Source organism: Mobula hypostoma, chromosome 4 (genome assembly GCF_963921235.1).
Source record: "Mobula hypostoma chromosome 4, sMobHyp1.1, whole genome shotgun sequence".
NCBI lineage: Eukaryota > Metazoa > Chordata > Chondrichthyes > Myliobatiformes > Myliobatidae > Mobula > Mobula hypostoma.
In genome coordinates this window covers 95,881,825-95,900,950 of record NC_086100.1, presented here as the reverse complement: position 1 = coordinate 95,900,950, position 19,126 = coordinate 95,881,825, and the positions used below count along the sequence as shown (strand labels likewise).

Below are 19,126 nucleotides of genomic sequence, written 5' to 3'. Positions count from 1 at the left end.
GCATCCTCCTCACAGCTAACACTGCCGCCCAGCTTCGTGTCATCCGCAAACTTGGAGATGCTGCATTTAATTCCCTCACCTAAGTCATTAATATATATTGTAAACTACTGGGGTCCCAGCACTGAGCCTTGCAGTACCCGACTTGTCAATGCCTGCCATTCTGAAAAGGTCCCGTTTATTCCCACTCTTTGCTTCCTGTCTGCCAACCAATTCTCTATCCACATCAATACCATACCCCCAATACCATGTGCTTTAAGTTTGCATGCTTATCTCCTGTGTGGGACCTTGTCAAAAGCCTTTTGAAAATCCAAATATACAACATCCACTGGTTCTCCCCTATCCACTCTACTAGTTACATCCTCAAAAAATTCTATGAGATTCATCAGACATGATTTTCCTTTTACAAATCCATGCTGACTTTGTCTGTTGATTTTACCGCTTTCCAAATGTGCTGCTATCACATCTTTGATAACTGACTCTAGCATTTTCCCCACCACCGATGTCAGGCTAACCAGTCTATAATTCCCTGGTTTCTCTCTCCCTCCTTTTTTAAAAAGTGGGGTTACATTAGCCACCCTCTAATCCTCAGGAACTAGTACAGAATCTAAAGCGTTTTGAAAAATTATCATTAATGCATCCACTATTTCTTGGGCTACTTCCTTAAGCACTCTGGAATGTAGACCGTCTGGCCCTGGGGATTTATCTGTCTTTAATCCCTTCAATTTACCTACCACCACTTCCCTACTAACAACATACATCAAAGTTGCTGGTGAACGCAGCAGGCCAGGCAGCATCTATAGGAAGAGGCGCAGTCGACGTTTCAGGCCGAGACCTGTCCTGACGAAGGGTCTCGGCCTGAAACGTCGACTGAGCCTCTTCCTATAGATGCTGCCTGGCCTGCTGCGTTCACCAGCAACTTTGATGTATGTTGCTTGAATTTCCAGCATCTGCAGAATTCCTGTTGTTTGCGTTTAACTTCCCTACTAATATGTATTTCCCTCAGTTCCTCCATCTCACTAGACCCTCGGTCCCCTACTATTTCCGGAAGATTATTTATGTCCTCCTTAGTGAAGACAGAACCAAAGTAGTTATTCAATTGGTCTGCCATGTCCTTGTTGCCCATAATCAATTCACCTGTTTCTGACTGTAAGGGACCTACATTTGGCTTAACCAATCTTTTTCTTTTCACATATCTATGAAAGCTTTTACAGGCAGTTTTTATGTTCCCTACCAGCTTTCTCTCATAATCTTTTTTCCCTTTCCTAATTAAGCCCTTTGTCCTCCTCTGCTGGACTCTGAATTTCTCCCAGTCCTCAGGTGAGCCGCTTTTTCTGGCTAATTTGTATGTTTCTTCTTTGGAATTGATACTATCTCTAATTTCCCTTGTCAGCCACGAGTGCACTACCTTCCCTGGTTTATTCTTTTGCCAAAGAATATTGTGGGAAGCATTGCAGAATGGATGAACGTGCTGATAGGTAATTGATAACTGGTCACTGTAAATTACACCCCGTCCCATGTGAGGGAGTGCAAGAAAACTGGGGGAGAGATAGCGGGCACATGAGAGAAGTAGATTGCAGGAGATGAGAAGGCATAAACTTGATGGGCAGAATAGCCTCCTTCTATGTAATATGAAATGGGTTACCCGGAATAAACAGTATTCCGATGGAAAAGAGAGGGAGAGGGAGAAAAAAGTTACAATAAGCTAGTCAAGTCAGTTTACTAAAGGTATGGAAAGTAAGTTAGAAAGGTGCTTCTGGGGAGCAGGAGACCCAGTGAGAAGGGCAAATTGCCAGATAGAAAGGGTGCCCAGACCAAAGGAAAGCGAAGAAAGAGAGGGGAGATATGATGCTGAAGACTGAATGAACTTTGACCTTTCTCGCCTAACCTGGTGCTCCTACTGCAGTGAGAAAAAGAGATGATCATGATCCAGTCAGGTCCATAAAGATTTGCAACGTTGGGCAGATAAGAGTGCTTTTTCCCTATTAATGGAAGTGTCGTATTTGGGCACAGGCTGATAATTATTAATAAGGTCCATGGGAGACTGGGGTACTTGTAGGAGTCAGATATACTATCACAATACTTCCTTGTCCCAGGCAGAGCTCTGAGCTGTACTGGTTCTAGAGGGACATTCATCCTTGCCAGACGAGAACCAATCTGACCCTTTGTAGCCTGGGCCACTAGATATTGTAAGAACCAGTGGGGAAAGCTCCACTAATGTGGAGAATTCCAGAACAAGGGCTGATACCATGCGAGCAGTCTCTGACACAACCGCGCTTACCCTGCAGACCTGTTAGCGACTACAGTGCCCCTTCCTGCATGCACTTCTTACATAACTTTCTCCTCCCTACTCACTACAGAACTGCGCATGGTATCGACCTACCCATCATCACCAACCAAAGAGGGGACGCTGCATCAAAATTAGGAGCAGGAGTAGGCCACTCGGCCACTTAAGCCTGCTGCACCATTCAATATGGTTATAGCTGGTCTGTCTTCAATATTAATCACTCCCTTCATTGCATCTAATTCCTGATAACCTTTCAGCCCTTGCACATCGCCCTCTGCCTGAATATATGTATTCGGTTGTTTTCGGGCTGAGTGTCAATGGTTTGTGCTGCCAGTCCATATTCATTCACCCTCACATACTGGAAATTGGTTTGTTATTGTCACATGTGCTGAGATGCAGTGAAAAATTTAGTTCTGCATACCAACCAGGACAGATCTTTCCAAACATAAGTACATCAATGTAGTTCAAAGGAAAAAGCAGTAACAGAAGGCAGATACGGAAGGCAGATACAGTTACATTGCATAGAATTTAGATTTAAAAGAGCAGAATGATTATAACAGGTGTAATGTGTAGATCTGCTGAAAGCAGCTTGTAATGAGTCGCCACACTCCAGCACCATCTTGGTTTTCCACTTCTGCATACACTCAGTGGGTCAGGCAGCATCTGTGCGGGAAAAGGGATGGTCAATGTTTCAGGTGGAGACCCTGGATCAAGATGACCTTCCTCTTTGCTGTCCCGAGTTCTGACCTGTAACGGATCCATTTAATGTGTGGCCTGATGTCATTATAAACAGACTGTCGTCACTGTGGCAGTGTTGGAAACCTGGGTCAGGGTTCTTCTGGCTAGCAGATTGACCTTTGCTAGGAGGCTTCTGTGTCATCAGTGAATCCTTCACAGGTCAAAGTTCAGATGCACAACTTGAATAGGAAAGAGTTTGACACACAAAATGCTGGAGGAACTCAGCAAGCTAGGCAGCATCTATGGAAAAGAGTTTGATCCCAGTTAAAGAAGCATTTTGATTCTACAGAATCAGAATCAGGTTTAATATCACCAGCATATTTTGTGCAGAAAGGCAAGATGGGTCGGTTTACTGAAGGATGGATCAAATGGCCAAGATGACTTCTTTGTAAATATGTTATGATTTGGTCTTGTTTGTGAGATTGTGTGCTACCACAGAAGCATAAATAGTTACATCTGCTTTTGGACTTGCATGAAAATATTGTTTTTTTTTTGTAGCCTGTCTGTTGTTTATTCTTATGTCACTCTTGTATTTTGTCTCAGCTAACCTCACTATCTCACATCCCCTTTCATTCTGTATCAGTTCGGCTTCCTCCTGTTCCCCTTCCTCCTCGGGCTCTGGTTCTGGCTGTGAAGCAATGCTATCTCTTTATGTTCAGTGAGAAGTTCATTGCTGTGGGGCCCTTCAACCTGCCTTACACGTGCAAGCAGCAACTCCCCACTGCTTCCGCATCGCAGGTCTGGCTTGATAGAAAGGTTGGAATTCAAAGGTTTCAAAGGTACATTTAATGTCAGAGGAATGTATGCAATATACAATGCTTTTTCTTCACAACCATCCACGAAAACAGAGGAGTGCCCCCAAAGAATGAATGACAGTTAAATGTTAGAACCCCAAAGCTCCCCTTCCTCCCGCGCACAAGCAGCAGCAAGCAACGATCCCCCATCCCCCCACCAGCAAAAAAAACACATCGGCACCTGCCACTAAGCACTCAAGCGTGCAGCAAAGCAACAACAAAGACACAGACTTGCAGTACCCCAAAGACTACTTGTTCACCCGGTATCTGACATACCACAGGCTCTCTCTCTCCCTAATAAGGGAGAAAGAGGCGCGTCCATTTCACAGCGAGAGGGGGAATGTAACAAACAACTCGTTGGTTTACGATGTTAAAAGTCCATTGCTTCTTCCAAGCTCTGTGCTCAAAGATCTCTGGTCTCCAGGCACACAGCCATAGATCTTTCGACTCCCACAAATTTCTTCTATTCCAAAAGGTTCAAAGTTCAAAGTAAGATGTATTATCAGAGTACATACATGTCACCACATATAAACCTGAGATTCTTTTTCCTGCGGGCATACTTAGCAAATGTATAGAACAGTAACTGTAAACAGGATCAATGAACAATAAACTATACAAATACAAATAAATAGCAATAAATAATGAGCATGAAACAACAAGATAAAGAATCCTTAAAGTGAGATCATTGGTTGTGGAAACACTAGAAGTTAAATGAGTGTAGCTATCCAGTTTTGTTCAAGAGCTTGATGGCTGAGGGGTAGTAACTGTTCTTGAACTCGATGGTGTGAGTCCCGAGGCTCTTGTACCTTCCACCTGATGGCAGCAGTGAGAAAAGACCATGGCCTGGCTGGTAAGGATCTTTTGATGATGGATGCTTCTTCCCTATGACTGTGTTTCATGTAGATGTGCTCAATGGTGGGAGAGTTTTACCCATGATGTACTGGGCCAAATCCACTACCTTTTGTAGGATTTTCTGTTTAAAGGTATTGGTGTTCCCATACCAGGCTGTAATGTAGCCAGTCAGTACACTTTCCACCACACATACATAGACGTCTGCCAAAGTTTTTGATGACATGCCAAATCTCCACAGACTCCTGAAGAGGTAGAGACACTGTTGTGATTTCATTGCAATTATGTTTATATGATGGGCCCAGGACAGATCCTCTGAAATAGTGACACCCAGGAATTTAAAGTTACTGATTCTCTCCACCTCTGATCCTTCACTTTGTCATTGGATTATGATATGGTGAAATTTCTGTCTGTCTGAGCTATCAGTTTCTTTAGCAGCCAAATGCTCAGAGACAGCCAGCCTCCTGACAGAGGAACATCCCAAACAAGGCTCAAACTCAATAAGCAGATACACGCAGCACACAAGGTTCTTGAGGAGTTCAGCAGGTCAGGGCAGCACCTGCGGAGGGAAATGGAAAACACCCTTCATCTGGACTGAATGAGTAGAGGGCAGACAGCCAGCATAAAGATCGGAAGGGAAGGGCTAGAGCAAGAGATGGCAGGTGGATTGAGGTGAGGGGAGGTGATAGGTAGGTGTAAGAAGGGGAGAGAATAGTGTCAGAGACTGCAGTGAAAGGTGGAGGCAAGAAAAATGACGGGGTTTGATAGGAAAGGAAGAGAGAATGTGGAACCAGGTGGGGGGGAGGTGTGGAGAGCAGATGGAACAGTGAGGGAACCAGTGGAAGGAATGTAAGGGTAATGGGCAGATGGAGTAGGCGGAAGAGTGGAGAAAAACAGGGTGATGGCGGGGGGGGGTGGTGGAGGAGAAAACTGGGGAGAGAGAGAAGGGACAGAGACAAGTGTCCAGTCTGGTGTTCCCATTATATTGGTGCAGCCAAGCAGTGTGTCGCTATCTGCCGCTGGGACCTCAGTAGTGCATGCCATTGCCACCTGTGCTTTTTTTAATTGCAGTCTATATTTCCCCAACAATCCACTTCTCTGTTTGTAATTGCAGGACAACGTCCAGAGCTGCTGCAGACAGATTGCTGAGTCGGTGATTGGAATCGATGGAGGTTGGAAGATTGGGAAGACAAAGATCTTTCTTAAGGTTGTGATTAGCTGGAGGACCTTCAGGCCATTAACACATGCTGAAGCAAGCTTCCCTGTTTATCACCAAGTGGGGTGAGAGAGGGAAACCTTCAAACCCGATGATAGTACCATATCCCAGCACCTGGAACTAGGTGTTCTGTCTGTGCAGTCTGCTGGGTATAGTGCCACCCGATTTAGAGAGACATGGCCACTAAATCTAAGCTGACCATCAAGCCCCTTCTGCACTATGTATTCTCCCCACATTCCCATCAATTACCCCTAGACCCCAGACTCTAGCACTCACCCACAATTTACTGTGGCTCAGACCCTGAGACCCACACATCTTTAAGCCATGAGGACGAGGACGAGGACGGGTACGGGGGGTGTGGTGGAACCCGCATGGTCCTAGAGAGAACATGCAAACTCCCTGAGGTCAGGACTGAACCTGAGTCCCTGGTGCGGTGAGGAACCCACTCTACCCACTGCCCCACTGTTGTGTTGACGAGACTCACAGATTTTAACCCACATAACCCATCGCAACACAGTAGTTTTACTTTGGTTGTATTGCCATGTTTTTGTTCAGGCTGGGAGATCACTGTGGCCAGCTGGCCTGTAGATTGCCTGATAGATTAGGAAAAGGGACGCAGAAGCCTGGAATTCTATGGAGCTATCACAGTCTCCGGCTCTTCCCGTGCCTGTGATCTCCCAGTCTGATGGTTTCAACATGAAAAGCCCTTCAGTCCTGTAATGCTGTATGGATCATCTGTCTCTTCCTGCCTCCTTTGGTGATGAAACAGGAGCTATAGGGATAAGCACATTGTAAAACATGTCCTGGCGTATTCTCAGAATGGATTTTCTTTTTAACTATTGTTATCAGCCACTTTTCAAGGACTATTTGTTGTTGAAAATTTATCTTTAAGGCAAGCAATATTTGCTTGCAACATGGGTGCAGTATTTTACAATCCTCATCGCCCCACTCAGCATTAACAAGGAACTGAGCTGTGGGAAGTCATGGGTGAAAAGGACACTGGTGTTCAGTTAAAGTCATTGACACCAGGTGAAAAGCTCCAGAGTATAAAATATTGATGGTTTTATAGACACAATGTAGTAAGAGGAGTAACTATACCACCTAACATCTACTGTCCTTGGCTCTGATTGCTTCAAATAAAACTTACATATTGACTTGAAAATAGATGGCTAAACAAAAAGAGAGTGGGATGTGACATGATTTACTTTCCTAAATCTGCTGGGAACACTCAGCATCTATGAAGAGAGAAACAGAATTTGACATTTCAGAAATGCTGGAAGCACACAGCAAGTCAGGCAGCAACTGTAGAGAGAGAGAGAGAAAGAAAGAGAATTATTATTTCAGGTTCAAGAATCTTCATCAGAACCCTGGTGGAGAGAAAAGCAATTTAGATTTGTAGAGAAGATTAGGGAGGACTGGATACGACAAAGGGAATATCTCTGAATGGGTGAGGCCGGGAGTGCTGTGGAGATGCAAATGCTGTCTAAGGAACCCCTGGTGAATGGGTTAAGGAGTGTTCAAAGAGTGAGAATACAAAGAGGAATAGTTTAAAATACTGTTGGAAATAACCAATAGGCCAAACTGTGCTAATGATTGCCAGCATTATTGAGTTCATTCAAACTGTTGTTAGGACCCTGGTATGTGCCCATTACCTCCCCTGCCCTGCACCTCCCTGTGCCCTGAACTCATCAATTGTCTTGCCTGTCTTCCAGGAGAGCGAGCACCTGACCTTGGAACTTGAGCAAGATAGAATCTTGACAGCAAAGGTCCTGATGATTCAGAAAGTCCTACGTGCTTACAAAGACAGGCAAGTCTGCACAAACGCACACCTGTGTGGACCATCCAAAATACTGCAACCACACTGGTTATAAACATATCAATGTTGAGCAGCAGACAAACAAAGGAATGCTCCAAGACAATCTATCATTCAGCATTTGAAATGTTTGTGTGGGGTTGTCAAATGTACCATGTAACTGGATGATCATTAATGCAACTCTTTGGGTCAAGGGCAGGGATTCTGTCCCATGTCAGAGGTTAAGTTCAGGTTGTGTTGAGAGTTTGAGTTGGATCACAGGATTATGTTTAGCTTCAGAGGCTGTGAATGACACAAAGGAGATTCTGTAGATGAGAGTGAGACTCCTCGATGGTAAGTGGCCTCCCAGGTGCCAGGGTCAGAGACTTCTTGTATCAAGTCGACAGCATTCCTGGTGGGGAGGCGGGGGGACTGATGAACAGCCAGAAGTCGTGGAACACATTGGTACCAATGACATAGGTAAGAAAAGGAATTAAGTCCTGAAGAGAGAATACAGACAGTTAGGGAGAAAGCTGGAGAGCAGGCCCTCAAGGCAGTAATCTCTGGATTGCTGCCTGTGCCACGCACCAGTGAGGGTAAGAATATGACAAACAAATGCATGGCTGAAGAGTTGGTGCAGGGGGTAAGGCTTCAGATTTGTGAATCACTTGGATCTTTTCTGGAGAAGTTATGACCTTACAAAAGGGATGGGTTACACTTGAACCTAAGTGCAGCCGATGTCCTTGTGGGCAGGATTGCTAGGACTGCTGACAAGAGTTTGAACAAGATTGGCAGGGGGATGGGAACCAGATGTTAGGTCCGATGATGAGGCAGTTGATGTAAAGGTAGCTGCAATATGTAGATGGACTTTGAGGAAGGATGGGCAGTGGATGGGGCACAAATAGAGTAGTTAGCTGGGTTAAATGTGTTTACTTGAATGTGAGAATTATTAAGAACAAGGGTGATAAATGGAGAACATGGCCTTGGAATTACAGTGTTCTGCCTGTTACAGAGGTTTGCCTGGGCTAAGGGCGGGGTTGCTTGCTTGATGTTTTGGTGTTGCATGTTAAAAGAGGGAGGGAGGGTGGATGATTGGGAGTGGCATTACTAATCAGGGATGGTATCACAGCTGCAGAAAAGGAGGATGTGGTGGAGGGATCATCCCCTGAGTCAGTGTGGGTGGAAGTCAGAAACAGGAAGGGAGCAATCACTCTACTATAAGTATTCAGCCGACTCTCCAGTAGCAACAGAGACTCTGAGGAGCAAATCAGGAAGTAGATTTTGGAAAGGTCTAAAATAGTAGGGTTGTTGTCATGGGTGACTTCAAATTCCCTACTATTAATTGGCACCTCCTTAGTGCAATAGGTTTAGATGGGGCAAAATTTGCTAAGTGGGTCCAGGAAGGATTCCTGATGCAATATATGGACAGGCCAATTAGAGGAGAGGCCATAGTGGATTTGGTGCACAGCAATGAACCTAGTTACGTAACAGACCCGTCAGTAAGTGAGCATTTCAGAGACAGTGACCACAACTCACTGACCTCAAACATAGACTTGGACAGGGATAGCAGCAGACAATATGTAAAAATATTTAAATGTGGGAGGACTAATTGTGATGAAATTGAGCAGGAACTTGGGAACAGATACTCTCAAGGAAGTGCAGAGCAGAAATGTGGAGATTGTTTACGGAGCACTTGCATGGAGTTTCTGAATAGGTTTGTCCCATTGAGGCAGGGAAAGGATAGCAAGGTGAAAGAAGAGCTGAACACTTAGACAAGAAAGAGAAGGAACTATACTTAAGGTTTAGGAAGCAAATATCAGGCAGGGCTCTTGAATTTATGAAGTAGCCAGGAAGGAGCTTCAGAGATTCTTGCATGGAGATCGGTGCCTCAGGGATCTGTTCTGGGACCCTTTCTCTTCCTGATTTTTATAAATGACCTGGATGAGGAAGTAGAGGGATGGGTTAGGAAATTTGCTGATGACTCAAAGGTTGGGTATGGTGTGGAGAGCTGTCAGAGGTTACAACGGGACATTGGTAGGATGCAAAACTGAGCTGAGAAGTAGCAGATGGAGTTTAACCCAGGTTAGTGTGAGGTGGTTCATTCTGGTAGGTCAAATATGATGGCAGAATATAGTATTAATTGTAAGACTCTTGGCAATGTGGAGGACCAGAGGGATCTTGGGGTCCGAGTCCATAGGACAGTGAAAGCTGCTACACAGGTTGACTCTGTGGTTAAGAAGGCATATGGTGTATTGGCCTTCATCAATTATGGGATTGAGTTATTGAGTTTAGGAGCTGAGAGATAATGTTGCAGCTATATAAGACCCTGGTTAGACCCCACTTGGAGTACTGTGTTCAGTTCTGGTTGCCTCACCACAGGAAGGATGTGGAAACCATAAAAAGGGTGCAGAGAAGATTCACAAGGATGTTGCCTGGATTTGGGAGCATGCCTTATGAGAATAGGTTGAGTGAACTCGGCCCTTTCTCCTTGGAGCGATGGAGGATGAGAGGTGACCTGATAGAGGTGCATATGATGAGAGGCATTGATCGTGTGGCTTTTTCCCAGGGCTGAAATGGCTATCATGAGAGGGCACAGTTTTAAGGTGCTTGGAAGTAGGTACAGAAGAGATGTCAGGGATAAGTTCTTTTTTACGTAGAGTGCATGGAATGGGCTGCCAGCAGCGGTGGTGGAGGCAGATACGATAGGGTCTTTTAAGAGACTCCTGGATAGGTACACGGAGCTTAGAAAAATAGAGGGCTGTGGGTAACCCTACGTAGTTCTAAGGTAAGAACATGTTCGGCACAGCTTTGTGGGCTGAAGGGCCTGTATTGTGCTGTAGGCTTTCTATGTTTCTAAGAGACTTAGGAGAGCTAAAAGGGGCACGAGAAGGCCTCAGTGAGAAGAATTAAGGAAAATACCAAGGAATTCTACATGTACATGAAGAACAGGAGGATAACAGGGGTAGTGGCAGATGGAAAACAGCACAGGGAAGTGTATGGTATGATAGAAGAAATAAAGCTATGCACTATTTTCTAAATGGGGAGCACATTTGGATTTGAAAGTGCAAAGGGACTTGGTCGCCCTAGTGCAGGATTCCCTAAAGGCAATGTTAGCACTCATTTCGAGAGGACTAGAATATAAAAGAGTGTATAAGACATTGTTTAGACCACATTTGGAGTATCATGAGCAGTTTGGATCCTATGTCTCAGAAAGGACGTGCTGGCATCAGAGAAGGTCCAGAGGAGGTTTACGAGAATAATTCTGTGATGGAAATTATTAACATAGTTGGAGTTTTTGATGGCTTTGTGCCTGTATTTTCTGGAGTTTAGAAGAATGGGGAGAGGACCTACAAAATATTGGAAGGCCTAGATAGAGTGGACTTGGAAAGGGTGTTTCCAATAGGGGGAGAGTCTAGGACCAGAGGGCACAGCTTCAGAATAGAAGGATGTGCCTTCAGAACAGAGATGAGGAAGACTTTCTTAAGCCAAAGGGGAGTGAATCTGTGGGATTTATTGCCACAGACAACTGTGGAGGCAGCGTTAGTGGATATATTTAAAGTGGAGAATGATAGGTTCTTGATTAGTAAAGGCATCAAAAGTTATGGGGAGAAGGAAGGAGAATCAGGTGAGAGGAAAAATAAATTAGTCATAATCAAATGGCAGAGCTAGCTTGATGGGCCAAATAACCTATGCTCAAAAAATTAGAAAAAGGTCATCAGAATAGTGGTTGGACTGCTCAGGTATAAAGGCTGAAATGTGAATGGAAGAGCAAGAGTTCGGGGAGGCTCCAAATTAATGATGGCATGAACATCGACTTCTCTAACTTCCACTAATGCCCCACCTCCCCCTCGTACCTCATCCGTTATTTATTTTTATACACACATTCTTTCTCTCACTCTCCTTTTTCTCCCTCTGTCCCTCTGACTATACCCCTTGACCATCCTCTGGGTTCCCCCCCCCCCCCTGTCTTTCTCCCTGGACCTCCTGTCCCATGATCCTCTCATATCCCCTTTGCCAATCACCTGTCCAGCTTTTGGCTCCATCCCTCCCCCTCCTTTTTTTTAATATAATTTTTATTGAGTTTTCAAAGTGAATACAAGAGAAAAAAAATCTACCCTCCCCCCTCCCCTTAACCCTCCCCCCCGATATATACTACTACCGAAAGAGAAAGAGAAAAAAAAGATTGGAAGGTTTCCGCATGCTCCATGGGATTAAAAATAAATTTAATATATATTTGTTACTTTCCCCAAGGAACCAAGATCTTTATCATATCTAAAACATTACTTAGCTTCTCAACTCTCATAGTTCCCTAGGGAATCTCTTTGAACTTCACCATGTTGCTATGTGTTTCCCTCCCAATCATCCAGGCAAAAAAAAAAGATGAGATACAAAAAAAGAAAAACAAAATACCCCCCCACTAATGTTGTGAATGAAAAGGTACACAACACTACCCCACTCCATTGTGCGGGTCGTGGCTATTGCCACATTTGCACACATGAATAACGTAGCGATTGATCAGTGTTTCTTCCAGCTCCCCGGTAACAAAAAATTGTATATATATAAAAAAGAAATTAATGTCATTATTCCCAGCTAGTATTCCTCAAATTTTAACCTTTCTTCCCCTCCCTCATATAATTAATAATATATTTATATATTCATCCGCCTAAAAATCCAACAGGCCTATTCCTTAATCCAGTCTTCATCTTCAATCCATCTCACTCCCCTAAGTTTGTTCTTGTATCTGGTGAATATTCAAAGAATCTCGCACTAACTCCTCCGCTTTCTGGTAATCATCAAAAAATCTTTTTTTCTCCACCAGTCAAAGAAATCTTCAAGGTTGCAGGATGACGCAATATAAATAGATAACCGTGATCCCGTAGGGCTTTTTTCACTGGATTAAATTTCTTCCTTTTCTTCAAAAGTTCATAACTTATGTCAGGGTAGAAAAAAATTTTCTTCCCTTCTATCATCAGTGGCCCTTTTCTATACTTGGCAGCTTGGGCAGCCGCCTGTAGAATCCTTTCTTTGTCTTGAAATCTTAAACATTTTATTAAAATTGATCGTGGATATTGGTCATCTTATGGTTTTGGTCTTAGAGCTCTATGTACCCGCTCAATTTCAATTGATCGGTCTTCCTCTTTCATTTGCAAGGCTTTTGGGATCCATCTTTGAAAAAATTCTATTGGGTTATCTCTCTCTATACCTTCTTTAAGACCAACAATTTTAATATTATTACGTCTACTAAAATTTTCCAACACGTCCACTTTCTCCAAGAGTTGATTTCTTTCCGTGTTCCAGAGGAGCACATCATTTTCTGTTTTTCCCACTATCGTTAATATGCTCCATTGTTCTTTCCATCTTCTGAAGTTTCTTATCCATTTTATCCTGTCTTTTCATAGCTTTATCATAGCACATCTTCACGTCTCTAAGCTCTGTTCTTAATTTTCTTAGTTCAGCCGTTAATTGCAATAAAGCCTCTCTTATGTCTCTATCGTCTCCTTTACTTCCAGTCTCTTTCAGTTCTTCCTCCTCTTCTTCATCTGTATTCTCTGCGGAATCCAATTCTGACTCTGAGTCACTTCCAGTTGCAGTGGCCATCGGTTCTTGTAGTTTAAGTTGCGTTGATTTGCACATGTGCACTTCCGGCATCTTCTTCTGAGAGACCGCTACTGCCGCCATTGCTCCCTGTTCTTCTACACCAGAGATAAAATGCGTCTCCTCTGAAGGAGATCCAACCTGAATCCGAGGCTCCATCGCTGCAGTAGGCCCTTTTTTCTTCCCATCTCGCGGCGACTTCACAACAACAGACTTCTTCTGTTGCGGTTTACGAGGCATATCGTAGAGTGGTCTTACGAAATTTATAAGTAGTTTTTGGAAAGTATTTATTAACTTTACTTTGTTTAAATGGTACTTTGCTGATTTTTTACGGGAGAACTGGATTTACATGTCTCAATCCCACATCATCACGTGACGCTCCCATCCCTCCCCCTCCTGTCTTCTCCTATCATTTTGGATCTCCCCCTCCCCCTCCCCCTCCCACTTTCAAATCTCTTACTAACTCTTCCTTCAGTGAGTCCTGACGAAGGGTCTCGGCCTGAAACGTCGACTCTACCTCTTTCTAGAGATGCTGCCTGGCCTGCTGCGTTCACCAGCAACTTTGATGTGTGTTGCTTGAATTTCCAGCATCTGCAGATTTCCTGTTGTTTGCGCTGTAAATTAATACTTTGCTTCAGTGTTCATCAGGAAGAGGGGCTTTGACACATGTGAGATCAGCATAGAACAGGCTAATGTGCTGGAGGTATGTTGAGATTAAGAAAGAGGCAGTGTCGGAGCTTCTGTAAAACATTAGGTTAGTTAAGTCCCGAGGCTGGATGGGATACTCTCCAGATTACTATGGGAAATGAGGGAAGAGGAAATAGGGATAATCCTGGTAGTTATAGACCAGAGAGTCTTACATCAGTGGTGGAGAAACAAATGGAGAGAATTCTGAGGAATAAGATTTATGAGCATTTGGAGAAGAATAGTCTTAATAGGGATCATCAGCATGGATTTGTGAGGGCCAGGTCATTCCCAATATGTCTACCAGCCTTCATTAGTCAGGGACTTGAGTTCAAGAGCCACGAGGTAATGTTATAGCTCTATAAAACCACACTTGGAGTATTGAGTTCTGTTCTAGTCACGTCATTATAGGAAAGATGTGGAAGATTTAGAGTGGGTGCAGAGGAGATTTACCAGGATGCTTCTTGGATTAGAGTACATGCCTTATGAGGAAAGACTGAGTGAGCCTGGGCTTTTCCATTTGGCATGAAGGAAGATGAGAGGCACAATAGAATGAGAGGCATACTCCGCTGCACTGTTCTACCTTCTATTCACGTCTTCCTACAAAATGAGATCTTCTGCTGTTGGGGATATTTAATGATTCACCCTGTGAATGTCAATCCACATTGAGAAATTGTGGAACTGACCCGGATTCATTCCCTGATCAACACACAACAATCTGCCAGTTGTTTCCAGTTCCCATCCCACTGCTCATCTCTGCTAAGCATCAGGGAGTGAGAGGTTAGTGATTCCCTTTGACCCTTCCCGTTTTGCGATGTGCAGGTTTCTGTAAACTACTTTACTGCCCTCACTGACCAGAGGCAAATGTTTGTGACAAATTTCCCTTGGGGAGGGTTCTCTGCATGGTTCACTCTCCCTTTCTGATCAGTTATGGTCCGTACTGTCATCTCCCCCTCTGATACACAAGTGCAAAGTGAGTTGTGTTGACTAGCAGCATGGCCTCTCCTCACTGACCAGAGGAGAATTGACTGGACAGTCCTGAACCTCTTGTTCAGTAGCACACACTGGACAGTAACTTTTCCCTTTCCGTTCAGCAGAGATTTGTCAGAACGGTCCTTTCCCCCCTTGTTGACAAACAGAGATGCCTGCTCAGTGCCTCCCTCCTTTGACAGGCAGAATTGTGATGGTATCTGTCCTCCTGTCAGACCAGATAGGATAGTGTGCACACTTTCTCTCCGCGTTCCAGAAATTTGACACCACATCCCGATTTCTAGCCGACTGAAAACAGGCAGCAGGATATGGATTATCGTCAGATGATTCGTCACAGCTTGGATGGCAACTGTTCTGCCCAAGGCAGAGTTGTGAACGCAGCCCAGTTAGTCCACTATGCAAACCACCCTACAACATACACAAAAGGCTGGAGGATCTCCGCAGGCTGGGCAGCATCCATGGAAAAGAGTAAACGGCTGATGTTTCGGGTTGGAACCCATCAGTGGGACTGGAAACAATGATGAGAAGCTTGATGAAGAAGGTGGTGGGAGGGGGGGGAAGGAGGAAGTACAAGGTGGTTGGTGATAGGTAAACTGGGAAGGGCTGGGAAGCTGATCGCTTAAAGAGGTGGAGGGGTGAAGAAGGGGAAATCTGATAAAGAGCAGAGAAGACCATGGAAGACCAGAGGGAGGTGATGGGATAGACGCTGCCTGGCCTGCTGAGTTCCTCCAGCATATTGTGTGTGTTGTTCGGATTTCCAGCATCTGCAGATTTTCTTGTCTTTATGCAAACCACTCTCTCCTCTATTGACTCTGTCTGTACTTCTTACTGCCTCAAGTAAACAGCTAACACAAATAAGGACCCCTCCCACCTCAGTCATTCACTCTACTCTCCATTCAAGCAGAAGATACAAAGGCTTGGGAACATATACCACTGGCTCGAGGACAGCTTCTACCCCGCTGTTATTAGATTGTTAAATTCCCCCATTTGCTTGATCTCCCATTATACCTTGTCAGCCTGGCACTTCATTTGTTTTCCAGCTTCACATTTTCTTTGTAACTGCAGCACTATATTCTTGTCACAATGGGGTACTGGGAACGGACCCAAATGCGAGACACAGACACTGCAGTACAAGGAACACGACTTGACTAGGGTAGGGACGTGACAGGATTCAGACCAGGAGCAGGGACAAGAACGCAGACTTGGGCTAGGGAAAGTGGGACTAGGACTAGAAACTATGGACTAGGAGGCAAGGCTTCGACTCCAAGCCCAGGACTGGAAAAGGACCCAGAACCTGGGTCTTGCCTTGGGCTTGGGCCCCAGAACAAGGCAAGGACATGACATGGCTTCAGGCTGGGATCTTGGGTCTTGAGCTTGGCTGCGGGGTCCTCGAGGCTTGGGCTCGGAGCTTGGCTGCGGGGTCCTCGAGGCTTGGGCTCTTGGAGCTTGGCTGCGGGGTCCTCGAGGCTTGGGCTCTTGGAGCTTGGCTGCGGGGTCCTCGAGGCTTGGGCTTGGAGCTTGGTTGCGGGGTCCTCGAGGCTTGGGCTCGGAGCTTGGCTGCGGGGTCCTCGAGGCTTGGGCTCTTGGAGCTTGGCTGCGGGGTCCTCGAGGCTTGGGCTTGGAGCTTGGCTGTGGGGTCCTCGAGGCTTGGGCTCTTGGAGCTTGGCTGCGGGGTCCTCGAGGCTTGGGTTCTTGGAGCTTGGCTGCGGGGTCCTCGAGGCTGGGGCTCTTGGAGCTTGGCTGCGGGGTCCTCGAGGCTGGGGCTCTTGGAGCTTGGCTGCGGGGTCCTCGAGGCTGGGGCTCTTGGAGCTTGGCTGCGGGGTCTTCGAGGCTTGGGCTCTTGGAGCTTGGCTGCGGGGTCCTCGAGGCTTGAGCTCTTGGAGCTTGGCTGCAGGGTCCTCGAGGCTTGGGCTCGGAGCTTGGCTGCGGGGTCCTCGAGGCTTGGGCTCTTGGAGCTTGGTTGCGGGGTCCTCGAGGCTGGGGCTCTTGGAACTTGGCAGCGGGGTCCTCGAGGCTTGGGTTCTTGGAGCTTGGCTGCGGGGTCCTCGAGGCTTGGGCTCTTGGAGCTTGGCTGCGGGGTCCTCGAGGCTGGGGCTCTTGGAGCTTGGCTGCGGGGTCCTCGAGGCTTGGGCTCTTGGAGCTTGGCTGCGGGGTCCTCGAGGCTTGGGCTCTTGGAGCTTGGCTGCGGGGTCCTCGAGGCTGGGGCTCTTGGAGCTTGGCTGCGGGGTCCTCGAGGCTTGGGCTCTTGGAGCTTGGCTGCGGGGTCCTCGAGGCTTGGGCTCGGAGCTTGGCTGCGGGGTCCTTGAGGCTTGGGCTCTTGGAGCTTGGCTGCGGGGTCCTCGAGGCTTGGGCTCTTGGAGCTTGGCTGCGGGGTCCTCGAGGCTTGGGTTCTTGGAGCTTGGCTGCGGGGTCCTCGAGGCTTGGGTTCTTGGAGCTTGGCTGCGGGGTCCTCGAGGCTTGGGCTCTTGGAGCTTGGCTGCGGGGTCCTCGAGGCTGGGGCTCTTGGAGCTTGGCTGCGGGGTCCTCGAGGCTGGGGCTCTTGGAGCTTGGCTGCGGGGTCCTCGAGGCTTGGGTTCTTGGAGCTTGGCTGCGGGGTCCTCGAGGCTTGGGATCTTGGAGCTTGGCTGCGGGGTCCTCGAGGCTTGGGATCTTGGAGCTTGGCTGCGGGGTCCTCGAGGCTGGGGCTCTTGGAGCTTGGCTGCGGGGTCCTCGAGGCTGGGGCTCTTGGAGCTTGGCTGCGGGGTCCTCGAGGCTTGGGCTCGGAGCTTGGCTGCGGGGTCCTCGAGGCTTGGGCTCTTGGAGCTTGGCTGCGGGGTCCTTGAGGCTTGGGCTCTTGGAGCTTGGCTGCGGGGTCCTCGAGGCTGGGGCTCTTGGAGCTTGGCTGCGGGGTCCTCGAGCTTGGGTTCTTGTAGCTTGGCTGCGGGGTCCTCGAGGCTTGGGTTCTTGGAGCTCAGAGGCAGACTGGGAACCGAACATCAACACAGAGCCGGGACTTATCCTTTGACAAGCCGGGACTTATCTTTAACACGACACTAACATGAGACAGAACAGAACATAGACATAGAGCCGGAACTTATCCTAAGACTAGCCAGGACTCAACTTCATCTCCATCTCCACACCGCGGTGGGACTGGTCTCTCTATCAGGTAATTGCAGAACAGCCAGGCTTACCCAACAGAGGCAAGGACAAGACAGGACTCCCCACAGGGCAACGGCAAAACAGCCTGACTTACCCCATGGAGGCGAGGACAGGACAAGACAGGACCCCCCACAGGGCAACGGCAAAACAGCCTGACTTACCCCGTGGAGGCGAGGACAAGACAAGACAGGACCCCCCACAGGGCAACGGCAAAACAGCCTGACTTACCCCGTGGAGGCGAGGACAAGACAAGACAGGACCCCCCACAGGGCAACGGCAAAACAGCCTGACTTACCCCGTGGAGGCGAGGACAAGACAAGACAGGACCCCCCCACAGGGCAACGGCAAAACAGCCTGACTTACCCCGTGGAGGCGAGGACAAGACAAGACAGGACTCCCCACAGGGCAACGGCAAAACAGCCTGACTTACCCCGTGGAGGCTAGGACAAGACAAGACAAGACAGGACCCCCCATAGGGCAATGGCAAAACAGCCTGACTTACCCCACAGAGGCGAGGACAAGACAAGACAAGACAAGACAGGACCCCCCACAGGGCAACAGCAAAACAGCCTGACTTACCCCACAGAGGCGAGGACAAGACAAGACAGGACAGGACCCCCTGCAGGGCAACGGCAAAACAGCCTGACTTACCCCACAGAGGCAAGGACAAGAAGAGACAGACACCAAAGAACAACAAACAGTTCCATCTCTGCTCCAAGGTAGCTCCAAGTCTCAGTTCAGCCAGCAACCTCAGCTGGCTACAGAAACAGCCAGATCCCTACCTAGCTCAGAGTGGCTGGCCCGGGAAACAGCCAAATCCATACCACAAAGGTTATGCCAACAAGTGGCAACAAGGCTCCATGAAGCTGTGGTCCTCCAACCAGGCCTAGAGGTCACAAATGGTTTCACTAGCCTTCCATCATCAGGTTGCTCCAAGGGGGACTGACAAGACAAACCAGCAGCCCACACTCAGCCCCAAGGCTACTTATATTCCAAGCCCCAAGATAGAAATTAGGTGCCTATGATTAATTCAATCAAACGAGGGA

At 47.1% G+C, this 19,126-nt stretch overlaps 1 protein-coding gene across 3 annotated transcripts in view; it reads left to right on the top strand.

Moving 5' to 3' along the window:
- The window catches only part of LOC134345477 (unconventional myosin-VIIa-like), a 218,210-nt gene that overhangs the window by 76,224 nt on the left and 122,860 nt on the right, over positions 1 to 19,126 (top strand). For all 3 annotated transcript variants that reach the window (XM_063046193.1, XM_063046192.1, XM_063046195.1), the window contains exons 18-19: positions 5,780 to 5,872; positions 7,594 to 7,688. In XM_063046193.1, coding sequence (XP_062902263.1) covers positions 5,780 to 5,872; positions 7,594 to 7,688 — 188 coding nt within the window. The remainder of the gene's footprint in view (positions 1 to 5,779; positions 5,873 to 7,593; positions 7,689 to 19,126) is intronic.